General features: G+C 35.8%; 1 protein-coding gene across 1 annotated transcript in view; it reads left to right on the plus strand.

The window, feature by feature from the left end:
- LOC149798937 (transmembrane 9 superfamily member 2-like) overlaps nucleotides 1-21814 on the plus strand; it is a 117942-nt gene that overhangs the window by 66638 nt on the left and 29490 nt on the right. Inside the window, exons 9-11 of the mRNA XM_089957852.1 lie at nucleotides 6198-6306; nucleotides 12416-12548; nucleotides 17423-17484. Coding sequence (XP_089813978.1) covers nucleotides 6198-6306; nucleotides 12416-12548; nucleotides 17423-17484 — 304 coding nt within the window. The remainder of the gene's footprint in view (nucleotides 1-6197; nucleotides 6307-12415; nucleotides 12549-17422; nucleotides 17485-21814) is intronic.

Here is a 21814-nt window from a genome sequence, read left to right on the forward strand (position 1 = left end):
TAATGTGTTGGTCTGTAATATTGCTACAAAAAGACATACGACTTTAAACTAAAAGAAAAATGAACTAATAAAATTATTCTTTGAATGGACAATGCATTTGTTTGTTAATTGTGCATGTTGGTTTATTTGTATGTATAGAGAGAAAGATACTATTTACAAGTTGCAATATCCTGTTTCAAGCTGAAAAAGTACGGGTCAGGTGAAAATTTGTCAATACATTTTTGACCCCCACATGTTTTATTTGACCCCCAGTTCTGACACCAAGTTTTTTTTTGACCCTCAATTTTATATCCCTGGGGGGATACACTGACTGTTGTTAGAAACAACAGAATAGTTGTATGAGATGTATTTCACAAAGTTGTAGAACCAGCACTCATATTGTCACAACATATTCAATTTAAATAAATAAATTTATTTCTGCATATTCCTATCAGTATTTTCCCAGTAGTATTAATTTCCTGATCTGATGTTGTTTTCTTGTGCAATCTTTACATATCAAGAATTCTCACAGTATCATTAAAAAACAATGTAGTCTCACCAAATTGAGCTATTTGAGAAGAAATTCATATTTCAAATCACTAAAGCTATGAGTTCTGGCATTAAAGTCTCACATTAAATAACATTTGAAGTAGCATGATAGTAATTTGGGATGCAAGTGTACTAATTTTACCTTTGGTATATTCAGATCTTGAATGTGATGGAGGAACATAGCTCCGAAATAAACACATCAGTTTTAGAACCTGTTCATTGACTATGCATCAAGTTATATAATCCGGGTCCTACTGAATTGTTAGAAAAGTTATAATTGTTTTGACAGCATCATAATTAACTTTCAAATACATGTATGGAGTAAGCTTATGGTCTTTCTGCCATCCTGACCAAGACCCCACCAAAACCACCTGTAATAATAATAATAATAATGACGTAACACAATTAGCTAAGAACTAATCTACCTTGAGGCCCAATGACATCACAGTAATAATTGCTATGCAACTAGAGATGACATCTCTTTGAGTATTTTGATATCAGTAGAGCCATAACAGAGTGGAACAGTAAGAAAGAGTGACAGATATTTATGTATTAGGGAGATAATGAACAGTGGCAATTCCTCCCACCACCACCACCTCATGGAAGATCACACACATACAGTAAACTTTGATTAAATCCTGGCAGCATCCCTGCAGAGGAGATAACTTGACCAGATTATTTGATTTTATTGGTCTCTGGTTATCCCAGGTTATTTCTGTTACTTGAATATTATCATACAGTGTGTACAGTCAGCATGGTTGAAAAAGGCATACAACCATTGAGAAATGTTGAAGAACTCACACTGCCACAGGTATGAAAGAATGAGAACCATGCTGTAAATGAGTGAAGATAAAATAGAGTATATATGGGTTTGACTGTCCCAGATTGGTTGATAATGAAAGTAAGATTTTAAACTTGTGTAGATCCAGAAAATGGCACTGCTCTTAATGTTTTCCTTTCACACAAGCTATCATCAATGTGTCAATACTGATACACATTTGATTATGAGTACTCAAAATTGTAAGTTATTGAATTTTAATATCATAGTGTTTGCACAGGTTTACAGTGGGAACTGAAGTAGTACAGGGAGTCCTGCACTCTTGAGTTTTGTGTAGAAACATAGAATCCAAGCAGAATATATCCAGTAATGTAGAGGTTTTCAATATTGGACTTAGTCTCCCCATTGCATTTCACAATGATATACATATTCACAAACAATTAGCATAGTAGTAGGAAAAGTAAGTGATGAATTTAGATGCATGTCATAAACAAGACAAATAATATGTGCAGGGACAAGATCATAAGAACAGGCTGGAAGGGAGAAGTATCATAGCAGCAATAATGAGTAGAAGTGTGCCACCTTTTGGTATGTGCAACCTTATTTCGTCAGCTTCAGCAAGAAATTACATCAAAGGGAAGACAATAAAGGGTGTACAGTTAACTAAACCAACATAAATTTAGCTATTAAAAGATGGATAAAATCAATTTTAACCTTCTGGTTTGGTGGCTATATCTGTTCTGGTCTCTTCCTGTCCATTCTGGTGATTACGTCTACTGAAACAGTATGGTTGGAGAAAAATTTTGCAAATTTAAAGATTGAAAAATCTTTTGGCAGGTTATGGTTATACTTCTGGCTGAGAGATGTGGATAATTTCAGTTATGGTTTGTTGATTCTAGTTGTTGCTCAATTCAGATGCATTATTGAAAAATACTGATGATGCATTCTCATACTTTGTCTGTTAAAAATTATTACACATGTACATACAAATAAAAATATGCAGTAGATTATATGATCTATAAGAATTCAGTAGATTACCTCCAGTCAGCTGTCATTTAAATCGCTTATACTGCCCACTAAGCCCTAGCCAGAAATTATGTTTAAAAAATATGCCTCTGCGGGGGCCAGTGTTTTTCAATTTAAACATATCTGACGGTTGATCATAATTTTTTAAAATTGCTTCTGTTGTCAGTTGGTTGAGTTTAAAAGTGCCTTACACCAGGGGGTATATGTTTTAACGGAACAGCCCTTATACATATACTTTTATTAAACTTATACAATATATTACTTTCATGTTATTATTGTGTCACTCAATAATGTTATTATTATCACATAAAGTAATTATTTGTGGCTTTGTCTCATTGAATCTGCCTGTGTTATATGTCTGTCGTACTCTGTCTACCATTGTTCTATTAAATATCTGTATTATACTTATGCAGTATAATACTGTCATATTATTGTGTATATCTGAATAATATAATTAATTTTAAAGAACAAGTTAATAAACATTTATTAACATTTATCGGCATATATATTGATTGTAGTGGATTGTGGAAGATTGTGTTATTTTCATATTCATTTGTGGTAGATTATGGTGGAGTATGGTACATTGTAGTGGGCTGGGGCATATATACTGGTTGATTTTGGTATTTACATGTTTAATTATGGTAGATTACGGTACATTGTAGTGGGCTGGGGCATATATACTGGTTGATTTTGGTATTTTCATGCTTAATTGTGGTAGATTGTGGTCCATTGCAGTATTTTCATAGTAGGTTGTAGTGGATTGTGGTAAATTGTTAGGCCCTCACAGTAAGTTAAGTGTATATTGTACATGTGAATGAGTGGACTGCATTCATTGCATGTAAAGCGTCAGTCAAAGTGGCTAATCAAGGTATAGTGGTTATAGCGACTCAGTTGCTTTTAAGGGTGGAGAATTATAATAGCTTCTGAATAATGATATTTAAAAGGAAAATAAAATCAGTCTGAGGTGTTTATCAACTCATTATAGGGAACCTCTTCCTTTACAGCTTGTGAGTAATGGCGTCCATAAACATTGACTGTGGTATAGGAGAGAGAAACTACAATTTGGTAGACTTTTGTTCAGTTTTAGAGCCTATTTAAGTGTACAAATTCTTGTTGAGGCGTCTGCTACGTAGCTATTTATAGAACAGGGAATTCTCCATCTGCAACGTAATAGCTATGTCAATAGCAAACAAAAAGTTCTACCAGTGGTAGGCAATCTAAGGTTTTGAACATTCATCAGCATGGTCTTAATCATTTATCTAAATTGGCATACATTTTCTGAGTCATTTTCAAAGCAAAGGATGTGTTGTTCTGTTTGACATATGAATGACTCTTTGATTTTATCCGACGAGTTCATTGTGACTTGTGAATCGTTATTGTCCAGAAATGTGAGTAACCAATTTTTGTGTCTTTAAATCTATTTTCATATTGATTAATGGTTTAGGTTACCTACAGGGCTTTTTACAAATGAAATTAAGACTATCAGTAATGGTTAAAGTGATGGGGGTCCAGTAGTCAACAGTGCAAGACATCGAAACTATAGAACAGTTACAATGTGGGGTGTAGCAGATCACCCACCCACCCCACATCGTAAAAATAACTATCAAGGTTAACGTCTTACATTGTAGGACTGTGAATCAAATTGTTATAATGATAGTTTTTGAAACTCCTCCTTCCAATCCCTATATCCATTTATCTTTAGTTTTAAATTCATTTGTAATGAGCTGCAATGAAAGTGCTGTAGCCCCAATGTTCTTGGCAGATTTTGCATTTCCCATCTTTTCTTTTTCAAATCTAGTCAGATAAAGAATTAGTTATATTCAGAAAAACAGCAGATATGTGTTTGATTGTCGAATAAATTTATTCTGTTTTCTAAAAAAATATAAACCCACCATTTTTATTTCATTTTAAAGGTATGCAATATGTATGCCTTCCAGTTCAGTGTTTATGTTAATTGCTTTGCACATGACACTATTTATAGAAGTTATTATACAGATATAAACGCTATTGGGTCTGATCACATGATTATGTTCTGACCATTGGAAATCTTCCCTTCATTTATCAACTGATGCAACTGCAGTTATTTAGGGGTAACATATAGATCACTGGTAGGGCAGTGATGATGATGATGTTGCTAGATACCCTTGTCTGTCAAGGATGGTCATGTCTGTACTGAGAATTTTTCATGGTCCACAAATAGATTCATATTTGAATGTTATGCATGATATTATTGACTCCAAATCAACAGTGAAGCCTACAACTCTGTACAGATGATCAAATATGGTTTGTGGTCATTAGGAAAACATGCCATGCAGTATTTTAAGAATGATTTCTTACATGATAAGGGAGATGTAACCCAGTGACAGAATATGTGAACTGCATGTCAACAATATGAATTGAAGGTATGAATGGAAATTAACTCTTGTTGAGAATGAAAAAAAAAATTGGAACATTGAGAAAAAACAAAATCATTGGTTACATAAAGGAATGCAAAAGAAAACTCTGCCAAGACTGCAAAAAGAGCAAGACTATCACAGCAGTGTCAGTAGATTGTGTCCATGTGAATTTATGTGAAATACTTGTATAAAGTTAGTGTGTCTATTTTGTTTCTTTTACAGATTTGTTATGATAAGGGAAAGTGTGATATAATATGTGCTGCAGAATTAACAAATTATTGTGACTGAATAATTGTGTGAACACTGACATGCACATGCAGGAACTTCTGTACTAATATCATGGTGAACATGTAGATGTGACAATTAACATTGTAAAATTCTTAAAGTATTGTTTAAAGTTGAGTTTGTTACTTTTTAAAATGATTTTTTGTTTGAATGAAGTAACAAGGTTGCAAAACATTATGATAATAAGGGCCACCAGGAGCAGTTTTATATGCTGTCACAATCAAAAGGGCATTTTTTGGCTGGAGACCTCTGGCCTGCTGGATCCCTGTATCAGGGGCACTTACCCTTGAGACCACATTGGGGAAGGACCCCAAAACCCCTTCATATTTTCAGGTTGTTTTTAATAAACTACCAAAATCATTTCTTAGTGTACAATACCCATGCCAATTAGCTTCATGGGCTCTCCCACAACAGTATTCAAAGATCTTAAATCACCTATAACTATTCTCAAACAATTCATCTGAAATGGCGGTTGCAAAATCTGACCACCTAACTTTCTAATTATCTCTATGATAATCAGCAGTATGCACTACCCTGAGGATAGTTTTACATGATCTCTAAACAGGATTGTTAACTGTGTATATAGAGTACATGTTATGGACTTGTATAGTGTTCATCAAGAAATGTCTGTCTCTATTTCTCTTTTCCTCTCTTGTTTTTTTTTATTATATGATTACATTTACAGCACAAACATATAAAGTTTACTAATAAAAACAATCAGGTCATGGCAATTGCATGGTCCCACAGCACCACATCCAGATCAAGAAAAACAAATATTGACAACTAAGTAAGAGAAAAAGACAAATATTTGTGCATGTTACTTGAACTTCTAAAGAAATATTCAAATGTACGACTGCAAATTTTGAAGTTAAATGATAAGGCAACAGGAACAAGTTAGATATATTCCACAGTGTGTGACTTTGACAACAAGAAATTAGGTGGACCCTCTACAAAGATGTTGCTGTCATGTCGGTATCTTTTCTGTATTGTAATTAACAGATAATGCATCAGTTAATAAGCTTTATGTTGTCATGCTAAAGATTGGGTAGTTTGATTGGCCCAGACATTTAGCAGGTTAAAACATTAATCATTCTGGAAAAAGAGACAACTCCCAAAGATGAAATTCCAATTGTTGCTATTCAGTCTAATGTGCTGTCATTTACTAATTCAATTTCCTGTTTCAGTATCATCAACTCCCTTGTGATTGTTTTGTTCCTGTCTGGGATGGTGGCCATGATCATGTTGAGGACTCTACACAAGGACATTGCTAGATACAACCAGATGGACAGCTCTGTGAGTAATTGTCATTATAGCTTTGTATGCCACTTGCAGCTGTATCAATTTCTTTGGTCTTCATGTTTTGTCTGCCCATCATGAGGAGGATTTCACACAAGCCACTCAAAGTAGACAAGTGAAATCTGGCTAGAATATTTGTATACATGTGGATGACCCGGTAAGATATTCATTCCATTACTTAAGTTTTAAACAGTTTGCACATGCTTGAACTTTTAGACTTCTAATTTGTTTTTGACAAAAAGCTGATTAGCATGTAATTTACCCCAAACCACCTGAGGTCGATCAGTAAGAGTTGATATGCTTCTTTGTATGCATATGTAGATCACATGGGGGGCCCCTGGTGGCTGCGTGGTTTAAGGCACTTGACTTATCAACCACTGCCATCTTACCTCTGTCTTTGTGGGTTTGAGTCTCAGACTTGTCTAATGTGACAGAGTAAGCCAAAAGCATCCCATGGGCGGTGGTTCTTACAAGAAATTTTCCATGTTCTTCCTCCACCAGTTACACTGGTCACCATGTATAGCCTGTAATGTGCCAAAAAATAATGTTAAACCCACAACACAAATTCACATGCCATTATATCAATAGTTCCATCATTTATCAGTTTTAGCTCTATGTTATGAGACCAGAAGAGCTTATAGGATGGTGTCTGGTTGGTTCTAGATGAAAATAGTGCTGCTTGCTTACCCAATATGGTCACCACAGCAGCTGCTCAGAATTGATGGTCATATCAAAATGGGGTTTTCACTAAAAGACATCTTGCGATGTCTAGTTGATCCTAAATGAAAATGGTGCTGATCTGACATCCAGTATGGCTGCCATAGCCAATTTCATTAAATCTTATCACACCTCTACTTGAACAGAAAATCATATTGACATGGGATTATCACTAGAAGACTTCTTACCATGTCTAGTTGGTCTTGGATGAAAATGTTGTTGATCTGATGTCCAATATGGCCACCACCACAGTCATCTTGTAAATATTGTTAATGCTTCTCCTGAATGAAAAGTTATATTTTTGAAAATATTGTCATATGTACTCCTCAACTAGATGGTTATATGAGCAGGAGGTTTTCAGTAATAGACTTGTTATGATGCCTAGGTGGTCCTAATTGAAAATGGTCTTAGTCATACATCCACTATTATGAAATTGGGTTTTCACCAAGAGCCTTCAGATGATGTCTTCTTGCCCTAAACTATGAAAATGGTGCAACTCTGATGTGTTTCACAGCAGCTAATTGGAATATTGTTTAATTGCATGGTTGGAACACTTGACAGTTTAATGGAAGAAATAGTCTTATCTTGAATTCCTGGAAATTCTGTACACTTATATGTCTCTTTACACCTATATGCCTTTATCAACCACTGACATCTCACCTCTTTCTGTGTGGGTTTGAGTCTTAGACTTAGCCATTGTGGGTATGTGAGAAAGCTTGCCAGTAGCTTCCCATGGGTGGGTGATTCTTACTGGGGTTTTCCTGGGTTCTTCCTCCACAAGTTATTCTGGCCATCATGCATTTCCTATCATGTGCTGAAAAATAGCGTTAAACTCAAAACACAGCAGCAATCTTTTCATCCAGAAGAGCATCGGTGCCTTCTAGGGACTAATGTTTTACTGTTTGTCCTGCATTGTTTTTGAAGAAAAGCAGATGACAGCGTATTTGTGCTGCCTGTCACACTTTTTCTTCTGGAACAGTAACTTTAAATCTGACATTAAGGAATGAAACTTTTTTTTTATACTTAGACATTATAACTGTATCACATACCATCAGGAATTGTACCTTCAAAGTCAAGGTCACATCTAAAAAATTTACATTTTCTATCCCGATATCCAGTCTGGTCTTAAACATTAAAAACTGAGATTAAGGGGCGAAACTTGGCACATCGTATCTAGAAGGGGTGTCGCATTGAGGTCTTGTCTTCAGGTTAAATATTTTACACATCCATCAAACTTTGCAATATGATCTGTAAATTTAAAGCTATTTTGAGTTTAAGGGATGAATCTTGGTATAATTGTATCACTGTTTGAATTGCATTTCCATCACACTTTCCTCTCAATTCTGTAACTTTAAAACATTAGGAGATGAAACATGGTATTCTTTTGTGCAACATCACTGGAAGGTGTGTCATATACCATATTTGGTCACCTGTCTTCAAGGTCAAGGTCATATCTAAGTATTCTAGGTTTTTCATCACACTTTCTCTTCCATTCTTTAACTTTAAAGCCATTTAAGATTAATGGAAGAAAGCTGGTATACATGTACATAACCAGAAGATGTCGTGCATCACATTGGGAGTCTAGTGTTTATAAAATTATTAAGGTTTGGCAGACTAAAATCTAAAATTGCCCTGAAATACTTGGAGTGTTGTGTTGTCATTTTCAAGATGTTTGTTGGAGGTACGTGTATTACAAGTGTGCTTATCTATATAAAATAATCAAATTTTTGTTTAAAAGTAATCACCGTTAAGGAGTACAAGAAACAGATAATATTATTTACTTGGTATCTTGATAAAAGCAAATCTTGATTTACATGAGCTGGTTTTAGGGGTAATAATACATCCCCCTGCTCCAGATCCTGGGAGTTTATCATAGAAAAGATATTGAATCTTAAAAATTTGTGAAGGAATGATATTTTTGTAGTATAGAGCAAAAGTGTGAGCATACACATGAGAAAATAGCCTTGCCATAAACTTCTCCCTCTTTAAATTGTGACCATTAAGTTGCCTAACACATGGCCCAGTGTAAATTGTGAGGATACACACGAGAAAATAGCCTTGCTTAAAACATGGCCCAGTGTAAAGTGTGACCATACATATGAGAAAATAGCCTTGACTAAAACCAGGTCATGTATAAAGTGTGACCATGCATATGAGGAAATTGCCTTGACTAAAACTAGGTCATGTAGTGTGATCATATACATGAGAAAATAGTGTTGCCAAAAACCTGGTCAAGTATAAAATGACCTCGCTATTAAAGAGATACTCCTTTATAGCTCCCACAGACAATAGCAGGATTCAACAAGTCTCAAAACTCTTTGGTGGCCCAAAGGAAATGAATTAGGGAGCCCACGTTATGTTCAATAACCTTTAGAAGGCACCTGAATATGAAACTCTTACCTTCAAAACTCCTATGCAGAGTATTTTTGTGGGTATATTTTTTGATAAATAAAATGCAACAATTTATGATACATAGTCGACTACTGGGCTGCTTGAGTTAAATGTATGGTACCCAGAATTCTAGTGCCCCCAGGATTTTGGGCATTGGATATTTTTGAGGATAGCTACTCTTCATTTCTTCAAAAGAGTTTTACCTTGATCATGTATCAGAAAGTTGGATGACAGAAGACCCATTGTATTGCATATTAATGTATAGTACATTAGCCATGAGGGGATGTACCTACTTGCTGTGGACCATAAAATAGGCAATTTTACCAGTAAAACAATACCAGAAGATAGATAGAATGTGGATTGAAAGTAAACATTATATAGTTGTTGTTGTTGTTGTGGGGTTTAACGCCATTTTTCAGCACGATAGGCTATACATGGCGGCCAGTATTAATGGTGGAGGAAGAACCCGGAAAACCCCGGAAAGAACCACCGACCCACGAGAAGCTACTGGCAGGCTTTCTCACATGCCCACATTGGCTGAATCTTAGACTCGAACCGCCGCAGACAGAGGTGAGATGGCAGTGATCCGTAACGAAGAGCGCTTTAGACCACTCGGCCACTCGGGGCCCCTAAACATTATATAGAATAAAACAAGTGAAATGCAGAAGGCATACAAACAAAATGAAATGAAGAATGAATGCAAACAATATGAGAAACAAATTTTGCTGAAAATGGAGTGCACAAATGCAGAGTGCCAAATTGTGAATGGTAAATAAAATTCATTGAAGTGCAAATGCATTTCTTGTCCTACCTTACTTGTGTGACACCTCAGGTAGCTATTCAAAGGATGACAACTTTTCACACCTAACTACATCATCTTAAAGAAACATTAAAATGGATCACTGTAAATGAATATTTGCAAATATGAATATTGCAGGAACTCTACATGTACAGTGCTTCCATTCTACACCTCTCCCTCAATAACTTGTGCACATTGGGATCCAAAAACAGAGACTGCACTATAAGTGAGGGCGCGAGTAATGAAGGGACTTCCATAGCAATATGAATGATACCATCCTTGCTGGACATCGAGATAACTATGGGGGAGGGGGGCAAACAGGTCTATTTAATGGATGAGTACCTGTTTTAAAATTGTGTTGGGAATAATTGGTCACTAAATCACTTTTTCTTACGAAGTTATTCGTTTCTTTGTAAAAAATGACCTTTGTTTTCAAGATGTCCAACCGCCGAGAGATCGTTAACAGTATTCCAACTGGTTTCAACAACCTTCATATGTATGTGAAACATTGTGTATTACATCACTGCTTTATGTTATTGTTGAGTAATCGGTTTACCTGATTCATCTCAACTCTTGTGGAATGCAACACAAGGACCATACTAAGCAGGTGACCAGAGCAGTTATTGATTCAAATAACCAATCAAACAAAATTCTTTTATTTTAAATCAAAAGTCAATTATTTTTGTTATTGTTCTTTAATAAAATGTTGACGACATGATTTCATTGCAATTAATAGTGAAACTTCTTATCCATGATGAAATCTCCCAGTGCCAATTTAGGATTACAAATTAACTACAAACACTAAAACTCATTAATAAAACATCACTGTGAAACAGAATTTTATGTCATCAAGTATTAATTTTGCTTGGTTATCTTGCTGTCGTTGATCACATTTGTGAATGCATATGCTAATTTAAGGTAGATCAATGATATTAAGTTCACCCCAAAAATTGTAATGGTGACCTGACACAAGACTGTGACTGCTAGCTCATACGCAAGTAGAATTTGCATGCATTTTAACTTTTCAGTTAGTCCACCCCCTTTATTTGATACAAAAGACATGATGTGGTAATACAAGGTCAGTTTTTAATTCTGTGCAACAAGACAACAAATATTTATGCAAATTAGGTATCAAGACACTGTCTTCACTTAATTAGGGTTTCACAGAAATGCTCGCAAACATAGCTGTTACGGTATAATGGGATACATGACCATGCATGTAATAAGATCATGATTGACAAGATATGGATCAGGGTCAGCCAATATAATGAGATCCCTGACCATACTTATGATAGATCAGGGTCGGCCATTGTGATGGGATCAATCACCATACTTGTGATAGATTGGGGTCAGCCATTGTAATGGGATCCATGGCCATGCTTGTGATAGATCAGGGTCAGCTAGTGTAATGGGATCCATGGCCATGCTTGTGATAGATCAGGGTCAGCTAGTGTAATGGGATGCATGACCATACTTGTGATAGATCAGGGTCGGCCAGTGTGATGGGATCTATCACCATACTTGTGATAGATTGGGGTCAGCCATTGTAATGGGATCCATGGCCATGCTTGTGATAGATCAGGGTCAGCTAGTGTAATGGGATCCATGGCCATGCTTGTGATAGATCAGGGTCAGTTTATTGTAATGGGATCCATGACTATACTTGTTGTAGATCAGGGTCAGCCAGTGTAATGGGATCCATAACTGTACTTGTTGTAGATCAAGGTCAGCCAGTATAATGGGATCCATGACCGTACTTGTGATAGATTAAGGTCAACAAGATATAGATCAGGGTTGGCCAGTATAATGGGATTCATGACTGTACTTGTGATAGATTAAGGTCAGCAAGATATAGATCAGGGTCGGCCAGTATAATGGGATTCATGACTGTACTTGTGATAGATTAAGGTCAACAAGATATAGATCAGGGTCAGCCAGTATAATGGGATCCATGACTGTACTTGTGATAGATTAAGGTCAGCAAGATATAGATCAGGGTCGGCCAGTATAATGGGATCCATGACTGCACTTGTGATAGATCAGGGCCAACCACCATAATTGGATCCAGGACCATACCTATGAGATGTCAGGATGATGCTATACTAAAGTGCTTTGTTGTGTCAGAACCACTTATGTTAACTAAATAATATGATGCACTTTAGCAAAATTGTACTGAACTGTCTGATTTTACTTTCTCAGGATGATGCCCAGGAAGAGTTTGGCTGGAAGCTGGTCCATGGAGATGTGTTCAGGCCTCCCAGGAAAGGCATGCTGCTGGCCGTGCTAAATGGATCTGGAATTCAAATCTTTTTTATGACAATGATCACTCTAGGTAAGACAGACAGAAAAGGTACTCTCACTCTGTTGAGCATCATAATGCCAAATGCATTCTTATTGTCACAGGCAAGGTGTTGGTATCACTTTTCCAATGGTGTTTATGTTGTGAGTGCATGTGTTATTGTTTAGTTTTTATATGCCATCTATATGAGGGTTATACTAAGCTGTCCATCCATCTTATTGTCTTGTTTCCTACATAACTCATGCTGTCCGATTTAACAAATCAGCCTCAATTGCTTTATTTAATCATGCGATTAAACTAAAGATATAGATCATATATTCTTTTAAGCTTTATTTTGTCTACCATATAAGGAATTGTTAAGGAAGTAAACACTTTTTTTGAGTCATATGGTGTGTCTTAAGCTGGTTTGTCATGAAAAGCACTGAAAAGCGTAATTGTGCAGTAGAGGACATGGCATTTAAATGTGTGTTTGCCCAGTAAATTTGTGGCATCAGAAGGCATTAATATGCAGTAATAGGTTTAAAATTGTAGTTGATATTGGTGCCACAACATTTCCAAAAACCAGTGGACGGACATTCACACAACTTTGTAGTTTTGTAGCTCTTGGGTAACTATCACATCAGGATGGGTGTTTCCCTTAGCTCCCACCTAGTGTGGGGGCAAACATATGATATACAGATGTTTTCATTGCAATGACATTTTCATATATTTTCTGACTTTGTATGCAGCAAGTGCTAGAAGATGTTATATATATATGATGAATATGGTGGGAGGGGGACTATGAGGGAGATTGGAATGTGCATTAAAGGATTTGTGATTTGTGATGCCATCCATTGCAGTTGCTTTAGTCATTTTCTTGTGCTGAGTTTGAGACTAGATATGTTTGTTGCTTGACATCATCTTGGAGCTATGTTGGATCAGTGGTTAATACATTAGATTTGTAAGCAGAGGGGTGCGAGTTCAATTCCACCATTGGATCACTCACCATGGTATGTCCTTGGTTAGTGTGCTTTACACAACTTCCCTTGATGTAATGTAATCTTCAGAGTGTTGCTGTGCAAAACCATTGACATAATGTTGCATCAATTTTGTTGTTGTTGTGGGATTTAATGCCATTTTTCAGCACACGATAGGCTATGCCTGGCGGCCAGTATTAATGGTGGAGGAAGAACGCGGGAAGAACCAACGACCCACGAGAAACTACTGGCAAGCTTTCTCATATACCCACATTGGCCGAATCCTAGACTCGAACCCACACAGACAGAGGTGAGATGGCAGTGATCCGTAACGGAGAGCACTTTAGACCACTCGGCCACTCGGGGCCCCCATCAGCTTTGAGATACTGGACATGTATCTGAGGATTTGATAGTTTTTTTTTTCTTTTGCATACTCAATACAGTCAAACCTGGTTATCTCGAAAGCCTGTGTATGTCAAGCATTTTGGTCCGGTCATGGAAAAATCCTTCTTTGTAATGCTGATTTTTCCCCACTTATCTTGACCCCTATTAAGTAGATAATCCCATTATGTTGGGCATAAATTTCAGTCCAGAGTGACTTGTGGACCTGCTTAATTCGATGAAATGCAACTTTTAATGACCATATTGGAGTAATTTTGCAATAAATGATCAGGCATTTCTGCTACTGCCCTACCGGCAAGGATGGAAAAAGTCTGTACAAGACCAAATTTTACCGGTACAAATGCTAATCAACCAATCTTATCAATGCATGGTTTATGACTTCCATTGAGCGGAAAAAATTGTGTTTTGAACATTAAGTAAGGAAATTGAATAAATGCGTTTCTGACCTTTGTAGGAGCTGCTTTCATAATGGACAGCTTCACAGGTCAACACAATGACAATATAGTTCTTTCCACGCAGCATCACAAATTTTATCTTATCTTTAACTGAGTAAATTATCAGGTAGCATCATTAAATGTAGCAAAAAATACCTAATTCATTTTATGCTATAAATTTAAAACGAATTGGGTACCTTTAGCTACATTTAATGATGCTACTCTGAAAAGTGATAGAATTACAGATAGGATAAAATTCACAATGCTTTGTGGAAGAAACTGTAGTGTAATCCCATTCCAGTATCATCACAGTCAGTCACCAACTTAATCCATACACAATGAACAACTTTGGTTCAGAGTCCACTTATAAAATAAATCAGTAGTTAAAGAGTTTCCAAGCTTGATGTGAGTGTTATCCTTCAGCTGTCTGCATGGCTAGTTCATGTGACTTACAATCATACATAAATAGAAACCGGCAAATTTCCAAACCAAGCTGTTATAGATCATCATCCAGTGTCTCACCAATTGTACGCTGATGACACCCAAATATACAAATCTAGCCACCCAACTGAAGTTGATGCTACCATCCAAGGTGTAGAGAGGTGCATTTCTGATGTGAAATCATGGATGACATGTAACAAGCTGCAGATGAATGATAAAACTGAGGCCATTCTGATCACAACACAAAGACTTTCTCATTCACATCCTTTACCTCAAACAATAAATATCAGCGACACCAACATTAAATTCACACAATCAGTACGAAACCTAGGTGTTACTCTGGACAGTACTCTCACATTGCACCAACATGTCATGAACATATGCAAGGCTGCATATCTTGAGCTGAGACGCATCAGCTCAGTTCACAAATATCTTTCAGTTGATGGCACTAAAACACTTGTGTGTTCATTAGTACTTTCAAGACTGGACTTTTGTAACTCATTTATGCCTGGTTCGTCTCAATATCTGCTCCAGAAACTTCAAAAAGTTCAAAACACAGCTGCTCGGATCATACTTAGAGTACCACGATCAGAGTACACCTCCCCGCTGCTCTGTACCCTACACTGGCTATCCATTCCATCCAGAATCAAACACAAAATCTGTTCTCTGTGCTACTTTTCACTGTCGGACTCTAGTCCAACATACCTATCTGACCTCATCCATGTGTACACACCAGCAAGATACTTACGATCCTGTTCGGACAATCATATACTCGTTATTCCCATTATGAAAACAAAGTCATATGGACAGTGTTCTTTTGCATACCAGGGCCCAGCAACGTGGAATGAATTGCCCACTGAACTTAGACACAAAGACACAGTGATCCCATTCAAGATTGCTCTCAAAACTCACTTATTTCGACTGCAAGAACAAACTTAAAGACCTATTAATGTTTCCTACCTTAAATATTCTCAGCATGTTTTTTTAATGTTTTCTAATTTGATGGTGTTTGTTTTTGTAATCATATCATTACATGTTTTTTATCTTATAGGTGTTGTCTAATGTTGTAAAGCGCTAAGAGCTTCTAAAGATTAGGCGCTATACAAAGTCCTCATTATTATTATTATTATTACCCCCCCCAACACAATTATTAATTTTCTTTTGAACAAGAGTAAATCAAAGCACAAACGGTATTTAAAAAATCCATTGTGCCTATGATTTTTTTTAATGAAGTTGTCAATGGCTGTGCAATGTCTATGAAATAAAAAGAGAATTACTTTCATTTATATTGTTTTATCTTGAATCAAATAATCCATCAGAGTGATATGCCAACTCTCCTTCTGGCGCGCTGTTGTTGCCAACAGTCACTGATCAGAGTCGGGAGGGATATGGGACTACAACTGTGTGAATAGAATAAGTTGGCTTCTTACAGAATTTGATGTTGAGACAGTTAACTTTAAAGACATTATACACATCTCGGTACATGAATACCAACAGCCTCATCTTTTTTTCTGGTACAGAGGCAAATTTTATAGGTAAAAACAGGCAAACCAGTATAAAGAAACCTCTAGTGATCAACAGAAGGGATCAGTTTTGGTCTGTTGCATTTTGCTACTAGTTAAAGTCAACACAAACAAAAGAAAATATTTTTTAAACAGTACAGTCCTACATGCACATGTGCTTAAATTGGCCTAGAATTTGGTCAGCGTGAGAAAACTGTTGAGGCTACCAAAGGGATGAAGCCATTCATAGGGAAATAAAAACAGCTTTAAACCACTGACATTGTAACAGTAACTTAAGTGCTTTAAAAATTTGTGACTTGTTATTTTATCTCTGTTAAAAGGCCTCCAATTTTTTATTCTGCAACCAGGCATGACTGAATTATTTTTCTTGTGTGCATTAGAAATGTCATTTGTCTTTAGAAACAAAACACCACACTTTTGGTACTCAGACATGATTTTTCTCCATTTTAAAGTGGAATTCCGCTTTTCTCCTGACTGAATCCGATTTTTCTTGATATAGTCCGTTTTTTTAAAAATCATCTCTGACCAGGTTTTTTAAGAAGCGGTCTGTTTGATCCCATTCTGCAACAACCCTTGTAAATTATTTGTTCCGTATATTAGTTAGCCCATGACTCTTATACATGAAATAACTAAAGCATCAATAGTATTGGAGAACAAATTCATGTGACTATAAATATTGTGAAATTATTGAAGTAAAGTTGAACATTTCTGGTAAGTTCATTCGTTTTCAAATGATTATTTTGGTTTATTTTATGATCATAAGTTGCACCAGGAGCAGTTTTTTATGAGTGTAAAATGTGTTTTTGGACAGGGGCCTTTGGCCCCCTGGACCCCAGATCAGGCGTGCTGCCCCTCGAAACCCCATTGGGAGAAGACCCCCAAACCTCCCTTAAAAATTTTTCAGCTATTTTTTATCGTAGTCCAAAATCATGTCTGAAGATCCAACATCTCCCAAAGTGTGTCATGGATTTTACTGCAGCTCAGCCAGCCAGGTAACCTGTCACATTTGATGTTCAGTAACAAAAAGCTTGGTTCATTTGCTTCTGTCTTAGAATAAAAATTATATTGTTTTTGTGCTAGACCTAACATAAATACCACAAGTTCTGCATAGATATTTATTCACTGTTGTGTAATTTTTCCTTCCATTTCAGCATTTGCCTGCTTGGGATTTTTATCTCCAGCAAACAGGGGTGCTCTCATGACATGTGCCTTGGTAAGTAACCTTTTAATTCATGCTTGTTTGGGGCCCGCTTGATGAAGTCTGCAAACTCCTATCGTTATTATATTGTCCATCCATCCATCCATCCATTTTTTCTGCAATAATTTAGTTAGCACAAAATAACTTTACTGGGAATTTTGTAATTTGACCAAATTTGGTTTGCATCCCCAAAAATGTTCAGTTTTCATCTATGTATGTCATTTGGAGGAGTTGAGGTCCCTGATGGCCTATTTTCCTTATTTCTGCTCCCACTGCATTACATAATTAAGATGTTTTATTCCTACCTAAAGTGGCATCCAGCTATATTCCAATGAGACTTTGAATCAGTTAAATTTCCAGCATTTCACAACTTCATTTACAGGAGTTATGCCCCAGATTTCCTAGCACCCAACTGCCATGTTCTCTATGGCAAACTTTACCACGGTTAATTGGATTTCAGCCAAACTTTACATGCACCTTTATACTGATGAAAAGTTGAATGAATTTGAAATTGGATCATTCCACAAATTAATATTCAGGTGTTATATCTCCTTATTGGCTGGGCTCATGACTTTGGTTTCTGGCGTACAAATCGATTGATTTCAACCAAGTTTGATTTGTTCCTGTATTATGATAAATTTACATTGAAGAGACTTTGAGTGAGTTTCATTTCCATGACTTCATTTTTAGGAGTTGTCCACAGTGATTGCAAAAATTTGGTTTCAGCAAGATAACTTAGACAACAGATATCCTGTCCTTGCACCTTATGTTTCTGCAGCATAACTTTGCTAAAGATTCCTGGATTCATTTAAATTTAACGAGCTTGTTATTGGTACTTCATCTGAATATATCATCATATTAACATGGTGATTTTAACTGGAGACTTTTAGTCCTGAATAAATAATCACATGACTACCACAATGGCTGTCTTGAAAATGTTGTTGCTAATTCTCTTCAATGGATGGTTCTGTCAGCTTGAAGTTTTTGCTAGAAGACTTCTGATAGTGTCTAGATGTCCTTAAGTGAAAATAGTGCCGATCTGACTTCCACTACAGCAGTCATCCTGAAAATCTTATTATTGCCACTTCTCCTGATTGAATGGTCATATCTAGTTGGGATTATCTATAATAGAACATTTTTTGATGTCTGATTGGTCCTTAATGTGGCCATCTTGAAAATCTTATTACGGCTACTTCTGCTGAATGAAAAGTCGGCATGGGGTTTTCACCAGAGGACTTTTTATTATGTCTAGATTGTCCTGAATGAAAATGGTTCCACATTCACATCCAATATTGCCATGACAGTGGCCATCTTGAAAAGTTTGTTACTGCAACTCCTGCTGAATGATAGTCATATCAGCAGTATTATTTACTGAAATACTTTGTATGATGTCTCATTGGTCCAAAATGAAAATGGTGCCACTTAGACATCCAATATGGCTGCCACATTGGTCATCTTTAAAATCTTGGTGTCACTAAATCAACATTGGTTAAAATCTTGTCAGAGTATTGGTCGTGTTGACATTGTGCTTTCATCAAAAGACTTGTTATGGTGTCTGTTTGGTCCTAAATGGAAATGGTGCCAATCTGAATTCCAAATATGGCCACAACATCAGCTATCTGGAAGATATTATCATTACCCAAAATTGAAAGTCTTATCAGTATGGGATTTCCCCAGAAGACATCTTAAGATGTTTTCTTGGACTTATTGGTGTCAGATTTAGCCTATCCATCTTGAAAATCTTGTTATTGTTACTGCATTTAAATGGAGTCATTTTGAAAGGGGTTTTTCATCAGAACATTTCTTACAGTGCCTAGTTAGCCATAAATAAAAATGATGCAAACTGACCCTAAGTATGGCCACTATGGTGGTCCTCTTAAAAGTATTGTCTCTATTCCTCTCAAATGGATGGCCATATTGACATAGGGTTTTCACTATACACTTCTAGTATCTTCCAATATACTTCTAATATCTTTTGATGCCCAGTTTATTCCTAAATGAAAATGGCTCCAATCATGCATCCAGCATGGTTACCACTATTGCTGTCTTGACAATGTTGTTTTCACTCCCCCCTCTGAATTGATGTTCATATCGACTTTTGTTTTTCATCCACAGACTTGAATGATATCTGCATGGTCCTAAATAAGAATGGTGCCAATCTGACACCACAGCAGCTAAGTTGAAAATCCTGGTATTGTTTAAGACTATCAGAGATATTTTCAAAATTTAACTGTTATAGAGAAGAAATGATCTTCTCTTCAATTCCTGGAAATTATTTTCAGTCATATATCTTTTTGACCAGTAGAGTATTAATCATTTCCTGGGACTCTTGTTTGATTATGGTGTTAGCTATGTTGAAACATATCTTGGCTAAAAATTGTGGCCACTGGTTGCTTATGCTAGTGTATTTATATAGTAAACTTTTTATAGGCACTTCAGTTTTGGATGTAAAAGACTGGTCACTCATAGTAGAGGTTGCTTAAAAAGAGTTCAACTGTACACTAAAACCTGTAGTGAGAGATTGCCTCTTTTGCCAACAAAAAACTGTCTTCAAGACAAGTGGTCTTTCATAACAGATTTGTACAAAAGGACCAGTTTCCAAAGTCCAGTCTCAAAACAATTTAATTAAAAATAACCACTTACTATACATACATTCTATTCTTTATTAATTGTTCTTGCTAAAATAATGTATGCATTCATCTTAAAACAAAATTATATAGCAACAAAGATATACTTCTATCATTAAAGATGAAATCACATTTACATTTGAAGATCACATGTACATGTATTAGCATATGAAATCATTTCTGATTTACTCCTTTTCCCTTATAACATTAAATTTGTTTTACTGACCTTTGAACCTCTATTTTTGAGTGGTATTTCAATTACAATAATTATTTTCTTCAGTGTTAAAATTGTCTATTTTTAGTTGGAGGTTCATTCATTGTTCTTCATATACGTGACCACTGTGTTTTCAGACTGATGCCATCTATCACCAGTAGCCAGAATCCTTTGGGGGTGTGGTGGTGTTTTTTTTTTGTTGCTTTTTTTATTCTTTTTATGTTTAACAGTTGTTACTATCAAGCAGTCATTGTTACAAATGATTCCATATAGGTCAGTGGTGTCTATGTTCTCGCGATACGGTCATTCATAGGGATAAGGTCCTTCTGAGTCCTACTCGTACATATGGATTCTAGAAGGCTGAAACCTGGCTAAATGCAGGAATAATCTACATGTACTTTAGTCCGGTTTACAATAGAAAGTATAAAACACTATAAGCATACCTACAAAAATTAAGATATTCTTATGTGTTATGGCTCTAATAATCAGTAACAAAAGAAAGAGGAAACAACAAGCTTTGACAAATTTAACAAATCATTTCCCTGGAATAAACACTGTAAAAATGAAAAAATAAGAACTTAATGGTTTTAAGAATCAAATCCAAAAATAATCCATGAATTACATTTTAGTAATGAAATGTTCTAATGAATTCAAGTTTGTGTCCCTACAAAAAATCCAAAATGGAAGGTGATGATGTATACTGTAGTCAGTATGGTGTTTCAGTGTCTACAGTTCTTTGTTATTCCACAGACAATAATATTTCGGTGTTTGAATTTCCAAATAAAATTTAAAGAAATGTCTTTGTCCAAGAATTCTGTATGGGCACTCAGATATTTCTAGGAAAAAGAATTAATCTTTTAGAATCCAAATAATTTGAATAAAAATTAAAATTTAACTCCAAACTGGTCACAAACAGTTTCCAGTGTAAAGGTAAAAGCCCAACCGAGATTATTTCTCTGTAGACAATGGTTATACAGTCAAATAATGCACAAAATAGATGCTCGTATGATGGTCATGTGATCACATTCCAGAACAGTTTAGAAGGTATTTACATGACTAAGATCACATATTCCAGTACAGCCTTGATTTCACTATTATCATTCACACATTAAAAATGAGTTAAAAATAAGCAGTTTTTTTACTTGATTCTCAATCAAGAACAGGAACTAGGTCAGCAAAAGATACAAAGATCTGTTTTTAGGTGGTTTCAACTGAACAGTCAGGTCAAACTAATTTCTGGAAAATATCAAATTCCTAGTAAACAAAATTACATTACTTTGACATGTAATGAAATTAAAATAATAAGATTTTGAAACTTACAAACAATTAAATTAAATTAAATATAAATTAAATCAGATATATGTAACAATGTTGGTAGCTAGCCTTTATTTTGTTGTTGTTTAGAAGTGGTCTTTGTTACAGGGATTAAATTTAAATAAAGGTTGGTGTAGTTTATCCTCATTTTTGGGATGCAGTCGTTCATAGCAGTGTCGAAATGCATATT

Source organism: Sinohyriopsis cumingii, chromosome 5, assembly GCF_028554795.1.
Source record: "Sinohyriopsis cumingii isolate HCF-2022 chromosome 5, ASM2855479v2, whole genome shotgun sequence".
NCBI lineage: Eukaryota > Metazoa > Mollusca > Bivalvia > Unionida > Unionidae > Sinohyriopsis > Sinohyriopsis cumingii.